General features: G+C 37.5%; 2 protein-coding genes across 4 annotated transcripts; one reads left to right on the top strand and one right to left on the bottom strand.

Moving 5' to 3' along the window:
* Window positions 1-402: 402 nt before the first annotated feature.
* On the bottom strand, window positions 403-6,994 carry znf131 (zinc finger protein 131). 2 transcript variants are annotated; one of them, XM_008418325.2, is made up of 9 exons: window positions 6,888-6,994; window positions 5,553-5,700; window positions 5,346-5,447; window positions 4,860-5,001; window positions 4,656-4,758; window positions 3,378-3,536; window positions 2,919-3,291; window positions 2,646-2,776; window positions 403-1,260 (listed from the first exon to the last, which is right to left on the bottom strand). In XM_008418325.2, the coding sequence occupies exons 2-9, from the start codon at window positions 5,680-5,682 to the stop codon at window positions 736-738; spliced, it is 1,665 nt and encodes a 554-aa protein (XP_008416547.1). In that variant the 5' UTR covers window positions 5,683-5,700; window positions 6,888-6,994; the 3' UTR covers window positions 403-735. The 2 variants fall into 2 exon arrangements, with proteins under 2 accessions (XP_008416547.1, XP_008416548.1); XM_008418326.2 differs by lacking the exon at window positions 6,888-6,994 and adding an exon at window positions 6,661-6,769.
* A 3,349-nt stretch (window positions 6,995-10,343) lies between these two features.
* On the top strand, window positions 10,344-14,550 carry selenop (selenoprotein P). 2 transcript variants are annotated; one of them, XM_008418328.2, is made up of 5 exons: window positions 10,344-10,450; window positions 10,961-11,191; window positions 11,906-12,118; window positions 12,225-12,342; window positions 12,435-14,550. In XM_008418328.2, the coding sequence occupies exons 2-5, from the start codon at window positions 10,989-10,991 to the stop codon at window positions 13,068-13,070; spliced, it is 1,170 nt and encodes a 389-aa protein (XP_008416550.2). In that variant the 5' UTR covers window positions 10,344-10,450; window positions 10,961-10,988; the 3' UTR covers window positions 13,071-14,550. The 2 variants fall into 2 exon arrangements, with proteins under 2 accessions (XP_008416550.2, XP_017162350.1); XM_017306861.1 differs by having other exon boundaries at window positions 12,435-12,791.
* The last annotated feature ends 484 nt before the right edge of the window (window positions 14,551-15,034 follow it).

The following is a 15,034-nucleotide window of genomic DNA, read 5'->3' on the forward strand; positions in this document are numbered from 1 at the left end:
TATATATACATAAATACATGACACAGAGGTGCTGCCAAACACAGTGGGGATAATTAGTAAAAAAAAAAATTCAAAGCGAGTGGCTATTCTTCTGCTGTGGGAATAAGACTTTAATTGTGACCGTTCCTAAAGCTTATTCAGTTTTAATCATTCTTTTTTGTGAATTATTTCAAGCTGAAATCTTTTAATTTCACCCTCTGCATAAAAACAGAATACTTTGTAGTTTGTTAAAGTAAATAGTAAGACTTAAGTCCAAGTCCTAAAGTACAAAAATATCAGATTTTTTTTTCACTATGGAGGCATTAAAAAGGAAAAAAAAAACACTGGCTGAAAGTGACATTTCTAATTTACAATTTTTTATCTCAAGTTTCAAGTCTCAAGTTTCCCAAAGCACACCGCAAGTGATCTGATTTGACATCAGCAATTTATTGAGAAAAAAATAAGCAGAGAAAAAATGGATTGCTGGAGTCCTGAAGACTCAAGTTATGAGGTGGAAAACACATTTAAAATAAATACAATATTTGTAAGAAATCTTGATATTGCAAATCTCTCAAAAGATTCAGAGAAGTTCAGACATGGATGTACAATGTGACAGGTGATTATACAGACATGTGGTATAATCCCACATGCAGGATTCCATTAAAAAAATAAGGTGTCTGCAGTAGAAAACTTTCTTCTGCTTGATATGGAAATACCTTTTTTTTAAGGTACATTAAGACAATCCTTGTTTTATTCTCATACAGCTACTGCTTGTTCAGCTTCCTCTAGGCTCACAATTTCATCCTCAATCTCTACTTCCACCTCAGTGTTGACCACCTGGTGCTCTTCAACTGCAGCTGTGTTCACATGGACCACTTGGATCTGCAAGCCAGCCTGCTTTAGTCTCTCCAGGTCCTCCTCACATATCCCCCCCACTCCTCCATCTTCAACTACAACTGTTGTAGTCTCCTCCATTTGCATTACGTCCATAGGCTCCACCGTAACATGTTCGACGTGAATGCCATCGTCCAGGAGGACGGTTTCAGTGCCTTCTATGCTTTGTGTCGCTATGGTGAGAGCGGCAGTCGCGGCTGAGTCGGTCAGGACCACCTGCTCCATAGACTTGTCCTCGATAGAATGTACGTCCTTGAGATGCGTTTTAAGTTCTTTGGCGTCGGTGAACCATAGATCACACAAGGTGCAATGGTTCGGCTTATCCCCCGTGTGGCACATAAGATGCTCCTTGAACTGGTCCCAGCTTATAAAGACGCTACTGCAGACCTGATGGGGAAAAAAAAAAAAAAAACAGTTTGAAGAGTTAATGATGAATTAAAGATTTGAGCCAATTAATACTGGCATGTTCTGCATTTCTGCTGCAGAAGCAAAGTATAAAGAACAGTATTCAACTTGTTTACCTGTATTTAAAATCTACACATATTAAGGTTAGTGAACACTTGTAGCCTTACTTAATTATACAATAATACTGGTGCAAAAAAGATTAAGATGTTTTATTTTTTTAACGTTTATGGATATTTTGTATACACAACAGATTTAACTATATTCACAAATGCTCATTGGCAATGCTAAAACAATTTGTGCACTGACAAATTAATGAGTACTGAACTTGCAAATCTTGTGTTTGATAATGCCCCATGGTTACTGAAGTTGTACAGAGGGAAAAGAGATATTCTCAGTATTAGTGTTAATAATGAAGTCTAAGGGCACAAAGCAATTAAAAAGTTCTAAAACAAAATTCTATATTCTACAGGAGCGTGTTGACTGTTCCTTCTGGCCTCGATTTCTGTGAAACTTCAGGAGAAACCAGGGAGCTAAACTCACAACTGCAATGCTGGTGTATTTAAACTTTTTGAAGAGTTTTTTTTTTATTGAACATGCTGTATTAGGAAATGCTGTCAGTGTTTCCCAAAAAAAATTGACAGCAGCTAACTGCTAACTAATAATTAGCTAGTAACACTAACAGCACTAACAGTATTAGTCTTACTAAACGCCACTATGAAATGCAGAAGGCAGTTTGAAATATCAATACTGTAGTCATTTTGTATTTATTCAAATAATAATAAAATCCTGTTATTCCTGTGTAACACTGACTGCCCAGTGATGATCTCTAATACTAACAATTTAATTTGTTTGAAGCTTTCAAAGAATTGAAAATGTACAACAAAACTAAATTGTACCATTATTGTTCAATTTTCTGAATGAATCTTATTGAAAATACAAACAATAAAAAGACAAGTTATAGAAGTGTCTTTGAAAAGAGTTTTCACTTGTAATTGCAGATATCTCAGATCCTAAACATGAAGGGTTTTACTGTGTCTCTGGACGTTGCGTATTGAGACAGACTGCTGTGCAGCTTTCAGCCGTTTTAGAGAAAAATCACTGTTCTTTTTGTTCGTTGCCATTAAAACATTTTATTGAAAAAAATTAACATTTTTGATTTCTGCCAAAACTAGAAAAAAAAAGAAGAATTTTAAGATCTATAAATAATAATAAAGAAATATTTGAACCAGCTAAAGATCTGCAACAGCAGATCAAAGGTTTACAGATTCAGGGGTTTCTGTGGCAGATGTATGAGCATTATTTCTTTCTACATAAATATTAAAACGTTGTTTTAACAAAGAATAAAAAAAGACATTGGCAAGCTGTACCTGGCATTCGTAGAGCTTCTTTCGTCCTTTCTTGGCTCCTGCTCCGTTCTGACAGGCGGCCATATGGCACTTCAATGTGCTGTTCCTTGCAAATCGCTCATGACAATCTGGACACTCATAAGGCTTTTCACCTGAAAATATAAAAGCCCAAAAATGCTAATGCTGCACATATATAATTATAGAATGGCTGCATAAATAAGAAATTATGAATAGAGTCCAGGCAAAATTAGTAACTTAAATTGAGCTGTTTTAGTTTCACATTTCACATCTCACCAGTGTGCTTCCGTAAATGCTCCTTAAAGTGGCCAAAGTGGTCAAAGTGCTTCTTACAGTATTCACAGATGTGCACTTTCTTTTGAATTTTCTGCCCTCGAGACAGTTCCTCGGCGTCAAAATGAAACGTGCTGATGTGCTGCTTCAGGGCGCCCTCCCGTGTGTAAGCTTTCCCACAGTGGTTACACACATGAGGCTTCTCCATAGAGCCCAGGTGAGTTTTCAGGTGCTGCTTGAGATGGTAGTACAGCTTAAAACTACGGTCGCACTTGCTGCAGCGGAAGATGTCTCCTTGGGAGATCTGGACTTCTACGACTTCAACGCTCTCCAGTACTTTGGAGGCTGTCACGGTTTCCTCCTGATACAGGACCTCCTGGAAAGTAAACACAGATTTTTGTAGAGAACGCTTTTCCCAAGTATAAACATATTTAAGAAATTAATAATATACAAAATATATACCTCTTCATCCTTCTTGATCACATGAATTGTTGGCTCCCCCTGCTGGTATTTGCTAGTTATGTCAGCTAGAAGAGCCAAAGCAGAGTCATCTGATGCAGCTTGAGCAGTCTTTCCATCCACCACCTCCTCCAGGCCGGTCTCCACCACTTCAATCTCCACCTAGAGGACAGCAAAGCATTTAGTCCATACCTTTAAATAAGGTGATAATCAGCTTAAATGTCATGTGCTTATGGCTTTTATTAATGTATTTGCATTTCCAATGTGAACTCATGTCACAAGAAACAACTTTGGTGATTTTTGCAAACCAAAGCTCATTGTAAAAAGTTGAAAAAACTATAGATTTACTTTTAACTGCATAACAACTGTATGTAAAGAATCAAATATTCATAAACAGCATGCCCATTAATATTTGATTAAATGTTCTTTAGCAAGCTGCCACTTGACTAAATGCTTTTTGTCGTCAACAATAAGTTTTTGGTATATTTTTGGCTAGATCCTGGAACACTCTTCTTCGAAACTGTCAGAGTTCATTTAAACTGGTTGACTGATTTGCAGAGAGCAAACATTTCCATTAGAGTTTAGGTCAAGGCCATTCCATAAGCCTTATGTAAGCCTAAGTTATCCACTCCAAATCCCAATATTTGTGTGTTTGAGAATATCATCCTTTTGAAAAATTGTGTAAAAGGAAGTTATAGTGAGGGTGTTCAAAAGAAAATCTCAGGTGCCACTAATTGTCTCCAGTGTAACTGTCCAAAAAAACTCATTTTCAGTCAACACTGACTGAGAAGATGCCGACCAAGAAAATAATTCTTGCTCTAAATTCAACGTCTTCCAGCTCTGATGATCTATCATTATCTTTAATGCCTATATTACTGACAAAATGCTAAAGCACAAGGAGAATAACTGAGTTATCAAGATGATGTAAAAGAACAAAAAGTGTGAGAATTGGGTTCATCACAACTGATATTGCAACATTCAACAATAATATTGCGATTTGCCATTTTTCTAATATTGTGTCTTATGGCCAGAACAGACAGATATTGAGCTGTTTGGCACAAAAGCAAGAAAAATGTTTGGAAAATCAAAGGGGAAAAAATTAAAACCAACTCTAAAGCAGGGTAGCATCGTTTTCCTATTAGTGGTCTAGTAGTTTGGCACAAAGAGGATGAACTAACTACATTACAATCATGTTTAACAACATCACCAGTAAATTTGAACTTGTGCACACACTGATGAATGTATCCACACCTCTAACCAGAACTGCACGTAAACACCAACCTGCTCTCCCTCCACTGTCGGTAAGGTTTCTGTGATCACATTAGACGTCTCTGCAATCGTCCTCTTCTTAGCAATGCTCTTTGTTGTCATTGAGGAATTTATTCTTCAAAAAGAAAAAAAAAATCACACTGTTATTTAATGACCATCACTCAGGCAAGAGAGTTTATCAGTACAAGATAACTGGTTAATCTGCTTATGTCTTACTTCTTGAGTGCTTTGATGGCTTCTTGCATTTGAAGGTATTCGGCAGCTTTCCACACATCGAGCGCCTCTTCCTCCCCAGATATCACTAGTGTGGCTGTGTACGTGAACTCCATCAGCTGGCGAAAAGCTGTGTTGCTAACTCCTGTAAAAAGTCAGAGGACCAGTGAGTATATAATACGAAACACGTGGAATACAAACCATCTATCTGCATTTTTGCATCTTATGAAAAAAAGTTACATTTTTGTCCACCTAAAAGTTGATAATAGGAGCAAAAATACTAGCTATTGTTTTCATAGTTAACATGCTTTTTTTTTTTTTTTACCTCATTTACAAAATGCTATGACATCATTTATCTACCAGAGCAAAACTTGAAACCATAACAACAACATCCACCCACAAAGGTTTCACTTTCAAAGTTGACTTTGCTTCTATGTGAAAGCATGGCTGCTCATTCTTTAACTGGGATTTAACAGAAACACTGAATACCTTCGATCTCCACCAGAGGCTCCTGGGTGAAATCCTGAAAGAACTTGTGGAAAAACTGACTGCATGCTGCCAACACAGCTTTATGAGCTCTGAAGTGGTGTCCTGCAACAAGCAACCGATACGCAAATTAACTTTGCAGCTTAATAGTGTTTTACCATACAAATAATTTCCAGGAAAAAAGACATATAAATCTATAACTGTACATACCATCCACTATGAGAGTGATATCTGTAAACTGATCCAGTTGTCGCTGTTCGTTTAGTTTGTCCATCATGACTTTGTAGAGCCCGGGGTACTCGCTGCCTCCATTCACCTCCACCTCTGCCCCCGCCGCCATCTTTCACCCGACCCTGCCCTGCAAAAATGGAGGCACATGGACAGGCAGTTTTGAATGTGGATGTCAAGTAGCTATTACAGAGTTACTTGACATCTAGTACAGACAAATAGTACAGCTAAAATTTGTTTTAGGAAAGCAGACGCTAAAAGCGAGAGCTGTTTCAGGAAATTGGGTAGCGGCAATCTCACAGATAACATATGGGTCTACTAACTCCACAGGGAAAACACACTAGGACTGGCTACCAGTAATGATAATTGTCTAGTAAGGTTAGAGTTGAAATATGAACTAATCATCTCTCCTAAATGAAGCCACTCCTGTGTCATCAAAGGACAGCAAAATAAAACAGCTTAAATGTACCTTATTAAAATTTGTAATTAATAACTTGGATCATCTTATATTTGCCATTAGTGATACCAGTGCCTATCTATGTCTGCTCTCTCCTTAATGTGAAGTACTGACTTTGTCCTTAAACTGTACATCTCATGCACATTACATAAAAAGCACTGTGAATTATTTCCATAGAAACCACACAATGGTTATAACAGTTAGTTCTGGCTTATTACCATAAAAAAGTGTATTGGTCTAAAAGCTAAGCTTTGCTTTCCTTCCTTGGATATTACACGAAATATGCCATAGAATGTTTAAACTAGATTTTGAGCCTGGCCTTACATGTTTTGTAATGTTCTGTTTATCAAGTGTATGTCTGTTGTAGAATAATTGTGTTGTTTGCATCCGACTAATGACATGCTATTTGTTAGTAGTATGTCTACTAAAACATCTACTACCCTGCCAGGTTTAATTTCGGGAAAAAAACTTGAGTTCTAGAAAAAAAATAGCTTTCCTTGCTGTTCACACATGGAGCTTATTTAACTAGCTAACCCTCTTTGCTAGCTTAGTTTCGTACCCTGCTCCACAGAGATGAATAAAATCTACATTTATATACACACATCCACCGCATACAACTACCGCTGAACTTACCCAGCGTTGATAAAATGCAAAAACTGTCTCCATATTCTAAGTTAAAAAGAGTTTTAAAAATCCTGTTCTCTGCTGCTAACGGGCCTCCTAGCACGCTCGCCATTTCGCGTTTGACAATCAACATTACGTCATCAATCCGCGCATTAAAATACACTTTTACCAGACAGATATCCTGATTTTAACTACTGTGGCTCGAAGAATGAGTTGAAAAGCATCGCTTGACATACCTTAAGTAGTTGTACACAGTTTTAAAAAGTAGATTTGCGATTATATTTCCCACAGCGCCGTTCTACTCTCGTTGCTCGAAAAAGGGCGGTCGTTCTGGCCAACAGGCCTCAGTTTCCCAGAAGCCTTTGCAAACAAAAGCAGGACGCCATGTAGCGTTGCTTAGTGACAAAGGTAAATGCCAAGAAATCACAAATGGGAATCAACATTTTCTACTGTAACTACAAGTTTTAGTAGGTGTATTTTATATGTAGGCCTATGTAAAAATTTAGTTTTTAAATGTGTGTTGGTTGTGAATTAGTTTTTTTTAATTATGTTTTTATTTCAGCTCCTTATGGTTATTCTTTGACATATTAGAATTAATTTGCAAATGTATTTGTCTTTTGAAAAGCAAATATATTTACTAACTGAGAATAAAAATTTGCAACAGCAACATGTAAATATTTAATGCGAATCATCCTTTCAAACTATATTTTTAGATTCTAAAACAATCAAAAACTGAGTATATCAGCTCACTTATGTGCACAAAAAAAACTTACAGTCTAGCGGAAAGCTTATTAGGCTGTTATGCTTGAATCATGTTTAAGATTACACACTTTACATTTTATTTAAGTTTAGCATTACTTACTACATCACAGTGCTTATTTAAAAAAATGTTTAGCTTGAGATCTGATCATAAAAACATTCTTTTCAGAGTGTAAGGATTTTATGAATCTAGATCAAAGGTTTTACATCTTTATGATGAACATGTAATCAGTTTACAGCTCATTACCACACAACAGTGACGTCTTAACAGTATATTGAGGCCAGCTGAGTACTGGATTACCTGTATCTGACCCTACAGAACCAAAGGTCCTGATATGGAAGGTGCATGCAGAGTTCTTTTAACATCATGAACTTTTTTGACCAGCAATAGTACTTGAATCACATGAGTGATAATACTGATTCATTTATATAATACTATTCATTTAGTTAAATGAATAGTATTATATAAATAAGTATTTCTATAATAAATAAAACACATTGACAGAATCTGTTTTGTGCATTCCGTCAAATGCACAAAACACAAATTTAAACATAAACAGACCTCAAATAAACCTTTTATTGGATTATTATTCCCAGTGCAGGTTCTAAGATACTGCACATTTACCGATAAGGACCGTAATGAATAATGTAATGACCGTATATATTTTAAGTCAATGAGTCCATTGGAAATATGTAAACTGACAAAAACATTGACATGTTAAATACATATGTTAAATACGTGTCAAATATATATGTATTTAACATGTCAATGTTTTTGTCAGTTTACATATTTCCAATGGACTCATTGACTTAAAATATACACCAGGAAGGAGGCAAGTAATAAATACATACAAAGAAATCAAAGTAAATCAAGTTATGGGAACAGGCCTAAAATGACACAGATAATAAGTATACTTTTACCAACCCAAGCACTTTGCAAAACCTTGATAATGAGAAATCTTTTTATAGGCCTTCAGTTAATATTAAACCAGCATTACTTAATCCTACATATTGCACTGTGTAACCCCAATTTGCCTTTGCATTGTGGGTGGATGTTGTAGTCGTTCAGTTTTAATATAAAATCACTATAAATATAAACCACACTGTAGCAGCAGACATAGTTCTGTTTTCAAACAACACTGTTTACTTTGTATCTTATGCAATTCTTAGCAAACGCCACTGGGTCTATAAAAACATTACTTACACTAATGTTTAACATTATATGTTAAACATTACATATTTCTTTATGTAATGTTCAGCAAATGTTATAATTATTTCATTCCTTAATCATTGAATTACAGTGAATGTATTTGAAAGAAACAGTGTGCAGCCACATGGGAATGTGACTCACAACTAACATACACAAGCAACAGAAGAGACTGCTGTTTTGTGCAAATGGTGTTGGCCTGTCATCAAAGCTGTTCAAGTCTTCAATGGCTTCTCAATGCATAACATGTTGCAGCAATCACTGACATCCTTAACACTAATGTGAGTCTAAAGCTCAAATTTCTAAAGAAGTGTTTTTCAAAGAAGTTATATGAATGATCCTGAAATGCTTGAATGCTGAGCATTTATAATAGTGTTTTACATGAATCTGATGATTGAATAACCTAAATGACAGGGTTTTTGGATTGAAAATGTTGGTTTTCTTGTCGACAAAAATGGACTGTGATCAATTAATTTCAGACCCTGCAATTAACTTGATTAAAAATATTGGTGTAGTCCTAGACTCTCCAATTAACTTGATTAAAAATATTGGTGTAGTCCTAGACTCTCCAATTAACTTGATTAAAAATATTGGTGTAGTCCTAGACCCTCCAATTATCTTGATTAAAAATTATCTGCGAGGGGATCCATTTGGAGCTAAGGTTTCACTAACTGTGCTAAGTGAAACTTTGGCACAGTTTGGTGTTAGACCAGTTTAGTGATCCTCAAAACATGTAAGCACATGTAATGTAAATACTGGCTTTGAAAAGTTCCTATGTATAATTCTCAGTCATCCGAGTCATGATTACTGGATTTTAAGCCTGTTGCAGTGTCTTTGGCTTGGTTAATGTTTCAGACCACACAGTCATTTAAGTTTCCAGCAAAAAGTTAAATCTAAACTATTGTAAGCTTTCAGTTAAGATTACTCTGTTAAATTGTTCTTGTCTTCATTTATCTCCAAGCAGTGTTCTCACAGTTGGCCGTCCTTTGTTGGTGGGGGTGTGGGGGGATGAAATTGCCTGACTGCATAGTGATAGTCTTTACAGCTACTTTATATAACATTATCTTTCAGTGTCAATGAGATTACTGCTTTGTGTCAGTTTATTGCCTTAGTATTCTCTTATTAGCCTCCATATTAAGCCTTAGGTAACAAATCTTTCCAATAACTAAAATGTGCTGTTGAGTTCTTCACAGACATCTAGCAGTCTGTGCAATTCTATAAATGTATACTTTGTTTACAGGCTACATATGTGCATTAAAGTGAAGCATTTGTTCCAGTGATAGCTGAAGCAAAGCAACTTGTGCGTATTGCGAAACCCCCTTCCACTGGTGTTTATCTGGAAACATTCTGGCCAGCTTCCAGAGTCCCGCCCCCGGTTCTTTCCACGTCTTCCACTGCTGCAAGACATTAATATATGATTCCTCAGGTCTTAATCACAGTTTTATTTTACATTCATAACAACAATAAATAAAAATACAATTTTATCCCTTTTCTTTTCTTTACAGCTGATATAGAGTACATCAACAAGTCAAGCAAAAACTTATTTTTTTCTGCACACACATTTGTTTCCTCAAAATGTTCAGTTGCTGCAAAACATTTTTCATGCTCTGTTTCCTCTTAACTGGAGGATTTCATGCACTGTGACTTTTTTAACCAGACAAAAGTGTTGCCATCAGCAGACGGAGGGAACTGAACTTTGTCCTCCATCTACAGAGGAAAAACAACAGGCTGAGTATAAAAGGGGGGAGCAAAGGAGGAGGAGGCATGTTTTTGTTCGAGGGCTTGCAGAGGAAGCAGAGCACAGCAGAGGCAAAGAACTATTTTAAACAAGGGGTAAGTGGCCGATCCCCCCCCCAAAAAAACCTTCTGGCTTGAGTTAACGTTGATCTTTATGCTGCATGAATAGAACAATCTTAACATAAGGAATGTATTTGACATTGTAAACGTTTTGCCAAGTGCACATAATTTAGTTTTTTAGCTCTTGTAATTTTGCTCTTATATAACTTTCAGACGATCGTATACGTAGAAAAGAAGTGAAAACTTGACATTAACATTACAACACTTGACATTAGATAGATTTTTTTTTCTCTTTGCTTCAGTATAAACATCTAGATAAACATACAGATAAAGTGGAACTTTGAGGAAATCTTTCAGTGCTTTTAAAAGTTTTAATGCAATTGAAGTGGGATCAATTCAAGGGGGAAAAATTGTTATCCACATTATTTTTGACTTCATATGCATTCATCTAGCTTTTGTTTCTGCTGAGTTTGACAAAATTGTTTCTTCCCGTTTTGCTTTTCACGTCTTCCTTATTTTTACCCCTCCTACCTGCTGTACTTCCAGACTGGGGCAGGAAGGAGGCGCCAGAGGGATGTGGGTGCGCCTTAGCCTGCTCCTCACTCTCTGCCTGCTCCATGGGGGCGGTGCAGAGAGTGAGGGCGGCGGGCCTCGCTGTCAGCCCCCATCAACCTGGATGATCGGGGAGGTGGAACCGATGAAGGGCACAGCAGGCCAAGTAACAGTGGTGGCCCTGTTAAAAGCCAGCTGACTGTTCTGCTTGGTGCAGGCCTCCAGGTATGGATCAGCCCCAGTTTGTTATTTTCTTTCACTTGTAATTAAAAAAAAATACCAAGTAAGCATCAAAGTACAACTCAGAAAAAAAACAAACACTCAAACTGAAATCCTGACTGCTGCCACATTTAATTTATGTGGAAGGTCAGCAATAATGAAGAAGTGACTTAAGTAGAAGGTTCTACTTATCTTATATTAAGTAGGTTGAAAGATCTCAAAAAGCAACATGTGCAAAGATCTAAAGTAACTCAAGACCAGATAAACAAAGTCAATGAGATCGGTCAGTCTGGAAAGGCTTACAAATCCACTTTTAAGTTGGAAATACTAGGAGAACACCCCTGAGCAAGCAGCCAGATCAGTAGGTTATCATGGCTGCTGCAAAAATAAGTAGCAGGTGTAACTTATTTAAAACACTTATAACAGTAAGACTACAAATCCTATCAAACCAGAGGTAGATGATTCCATACAATTTTTTGAAGACATGTTCATTTAGTGTTCAAACGCACAGTTCTGGATCAAAGAGGTTCAATAAAGTTCTGAAATAAAATTTAAAAAAAAATCAAAAGAAATAAATTACACCCCTCTGAAATTTTTTTTATAAATAAGTCCTTTGTCCAAGTGAATGAATATTTAAACACAACTTCCTTTCATTCTTAATAAACATAGTACTTTCTAATATAAATCAACTCTATGTTCCGTTGTGCGTTTTCCACACAGAATTGATGGTCTGCGCCAGAAATTGGAGACTCAGGGCCTGAATGATGTGGTTTACATGGTCATCAACCACCAGGGGGAGCAAGCGCAGCGGCTCCACCCCATGCTGGCTGAGAGGCTGTCAGATAAGATCTCACTGTACAAACAGGGTGAACAACAACCTGATGTTTGGCAGGCCCTGAATGGAAAGAAAGATGACTTCATCATCTATGACAGGTTTGTTATGTGCTTCAAATGTATTTTACAGAGTGGAGGAGTTTGGAGTTAAACACTATCCCTTGTCTCACAATGCTTTTTTTTTTTTAAATCTCTGTAAACGTAGGTGTGGTCGTCTTACCCACCATATTTCCCTTCCTTATTCTGTTATTGGACATGGCCATATTGAGAGTGCGATCAAAGAAGCCTACTGCAATCGCATGTGTGGCGCCTGCTCACACGAGGTAAAAGAGGTGAAATGACTTCACAGGAACATGTTGTGAGTACTGGAAATTAAAAATAAAACCCTTTTTGCATTCTCTGATTTTTTTCGCAGACTGCTGAGACTCCAGAGGGATGCAGAGCAACACCAAATGCACAGCCTGAAGCAGATGCACCCGCAGCTGTAGGAGACAACACAGAACATGACCACAGACGCCATCATGGTCATGGCCATCATGGTCATGGCCATCATGGTCATGGTCATCATGGTCATGGCCATCATGGTCAGCATGGTCATCACCACCATAGGCACCACGGTGATCATCATGGTCATTATGGTGACTTGGAGCAAAGTCAGCAGGGGGCTGGGCAGGATCATGGTCAGCATGTCTTTGACTTACCACAGTTACAGCAAGCAGTGGACACAGAGCAGTTATTACAGGAGGCCGTAGCCGCCCCTGTTAGACCATGAGTGGCAGAAAAGGGAAGATGAAAGTCAAAATTCACCTGACAGGGAACGGCAGGCTCCGAAAACGAAACCGTTCCCAAAGCCAGCTGATGCTGACACTGACGCAGGGTGTTTGGCGAGGCAGGAAGCGAACAGTCGCTCGGGCTCTGACACTGTGAAGAGGGGCTGCCGGCCTCCTGACAGTGACAGGGCCTCACGAGCGAGGCAGCCACCAATGTCAGGGAGACCTGACAGTGACGCATGCCTCCTGCTGAATGACAGCAGCCTCAGCCAGACCAGTGAGCCTGACCCTCCGGCGTTGGGAGCTGAGCATGAGAGCAGCTGTAAGCTGGAACTGATGTCAGCTATCAATGCCAGGGCCAAGTGCTCTTATTGCCAACAAGTATTTCCCTGGGAGAGGGGGAAGGTCAATCCTTGATATAAATGCTGGAAAAGATCAGAACAAGAAATGCGTCCAGCTGTAATATTCAAACTTTTGGCTTTCACATTCGATCAAAGTATGATGTTCCAACTAACTTGCCTTGTTTTACCATGGATTGCCTCCCCCTCTCTCTCAGGTGGTCAGTGGGATATTATGTCCATAAACTGACTCCTTCATGATGTTCTCGCCTTCCGTTATGAAACCAGACGCATAAACTATGCTCTAGTGGCGTCTGTCTGATGTTTGGCAGGTGAGACAGAAGGAGGTAGTTTAAGAACATTACAAACCCTTTTACATTTCAGAGAAGTAAAACATCTGCAAGTAGAAAAAATGCACAAGATCAGAATTTAGAGATTACAAGAAAACAAAACGACATTGTGGAGTTGTTTTAGCAGAAAGCACAAGTTAATATCTGGAAAAACAAATGCTACAGAGCACTCTTATTGTTTAGATTTTTGTAATTGCTCACTCCTGAAAAGATAACAGTTACTGTCATGAATTTCCTTCTGTTTTATTCTCACTAATAACATCCATGAGCTTTAACATATTTTAAATGTTTAAGACTAACATTTATTCAAGATATCTTTAAAAAAAACTATATTGTTTGGATGGGGAGAAAGGGATAACAAGAGTGAGTTGATGTGATGAGCTCTGTGCATAATGATGGTTTCTGTGGGAAGATTACAGTCACCAGGAAATCCTGATGCTAGCGCAGAGAGTTGCATTGTGTTGGGGTTTCTGGACATGAGATTATGGAAAGTTTAATAAAGATGGGCAATTTACTTTTGTAATTTGTGCTTATGTTATTGATAAAGAATATTGTGAAGAGCCTGTTCTTGACAATATTCAAGAATATGTAAAAAAAAAAAAATGCATTGCATTTATTTAGGGGTTTCAAGGAAAAGGGGGACAAATTTCGAACACATACCACACTTTTCAGATTCTAATTTGTAAAAAAAAAAAACAAAAAAAACAATAAAAATCATTTGAAAAACATAAAACATGAAATTGCGTGGCTTTGATGTGGCAAATACATAGAAGTTGAAGGGGCGTGAAAACTTCAATAAAGCACTGAATGCATTTTTTAAAAGTTTTTAGGTTTGAGATTTTGTCTGTAACGTGAGCTGTTCTGCTCTGCAATAACAACAGATTGACTGCAGCACTGTAATCTCCACCATTTTACCTCCTTTTCTATTCACTGATGTAATGATTTTTTGTTTCATCAAGAATATATTTGAGATATGTGTGTGTAAAAGAAATGATGCCATTCCCCAAATGTATCAGCAGATGGCGTTGAGCATCTGCTCAGCATAAAACCACCGTGTTCGTTCTGTTTACTGACCTGATCTTACCACTGTTATTAAGAGCCACACGCACAATGACTGTTTAAGCAGAGCCTCATCGTTTCAGGTCATTACCCAAAGTGACTCATTTCATTTTATTTCATTTCAAGGGTCGCCTCTGTCTTGCGCAAACATGTCACATCGAAATTCATGTTGGAAAAAATAAGAATATTCACAGTCGTTGCTCGTAGGGGTGTCGGATGCAACACCTTATCATTTCAGAAAACTGCTACATGTTAATGGAAACAAGTCTGTATCAAATATGACCAGTTGCAGCTTTACACGTTTGTTTTTGATTAACATAGCGGCTGAATATTAATAAAACCTCTTCATGAATTTGAGAACTCAGTCAGAAAACCATCTTCCTGGAATAGCAATTTAGATTAAAATATATTGTCAGTATATATAGACATATATTTTTAATATGGAGTAAAAACCATCATGATGCCATAGAGGATGAGCATCTTAAGCATATTTGTTCC

This window comes from Poecilia reticulata, linkage group LG9 (assembly GCF_000633615.1).
Source record: "Poecilia reticulata strain Guanapo linkage group LG9, Guppy_female_1.0+MT, whole genome shotgun sequence".
NCBI classification, from domain to species: Eukaryota; Metazoa; Chordata; class Actinopteri; order Cyprinodontiformes; family Poeciliidae; genus Poecilia; species Poecilia reticulata.

Bases quoted from the DNA above. Each gene is read 5' to 3' on its own strand.
- znf131 (XM_008418325.2), bottom strand. From the start codon at position 5,682: ATGGCGGCGGGGGCAGAGGTGGAGGTGAATGGAGGCAGCGAGTACCCC. The intron at 3,292-3,377 runs GTATATATTTTG...TTTACTTTCCAG, and splicing joins TGATCAAGAAGGATGAAGAG to GAGGTCCTGTATCAGGAGGA. The intron at 1,261-2,645 runs GTACAGCTTGCC...TTTCCCCATCAG, and splicing joins AGAAGCTCTACGAATGCCAG to GTCTGCAGTAGCGTCTTTAT.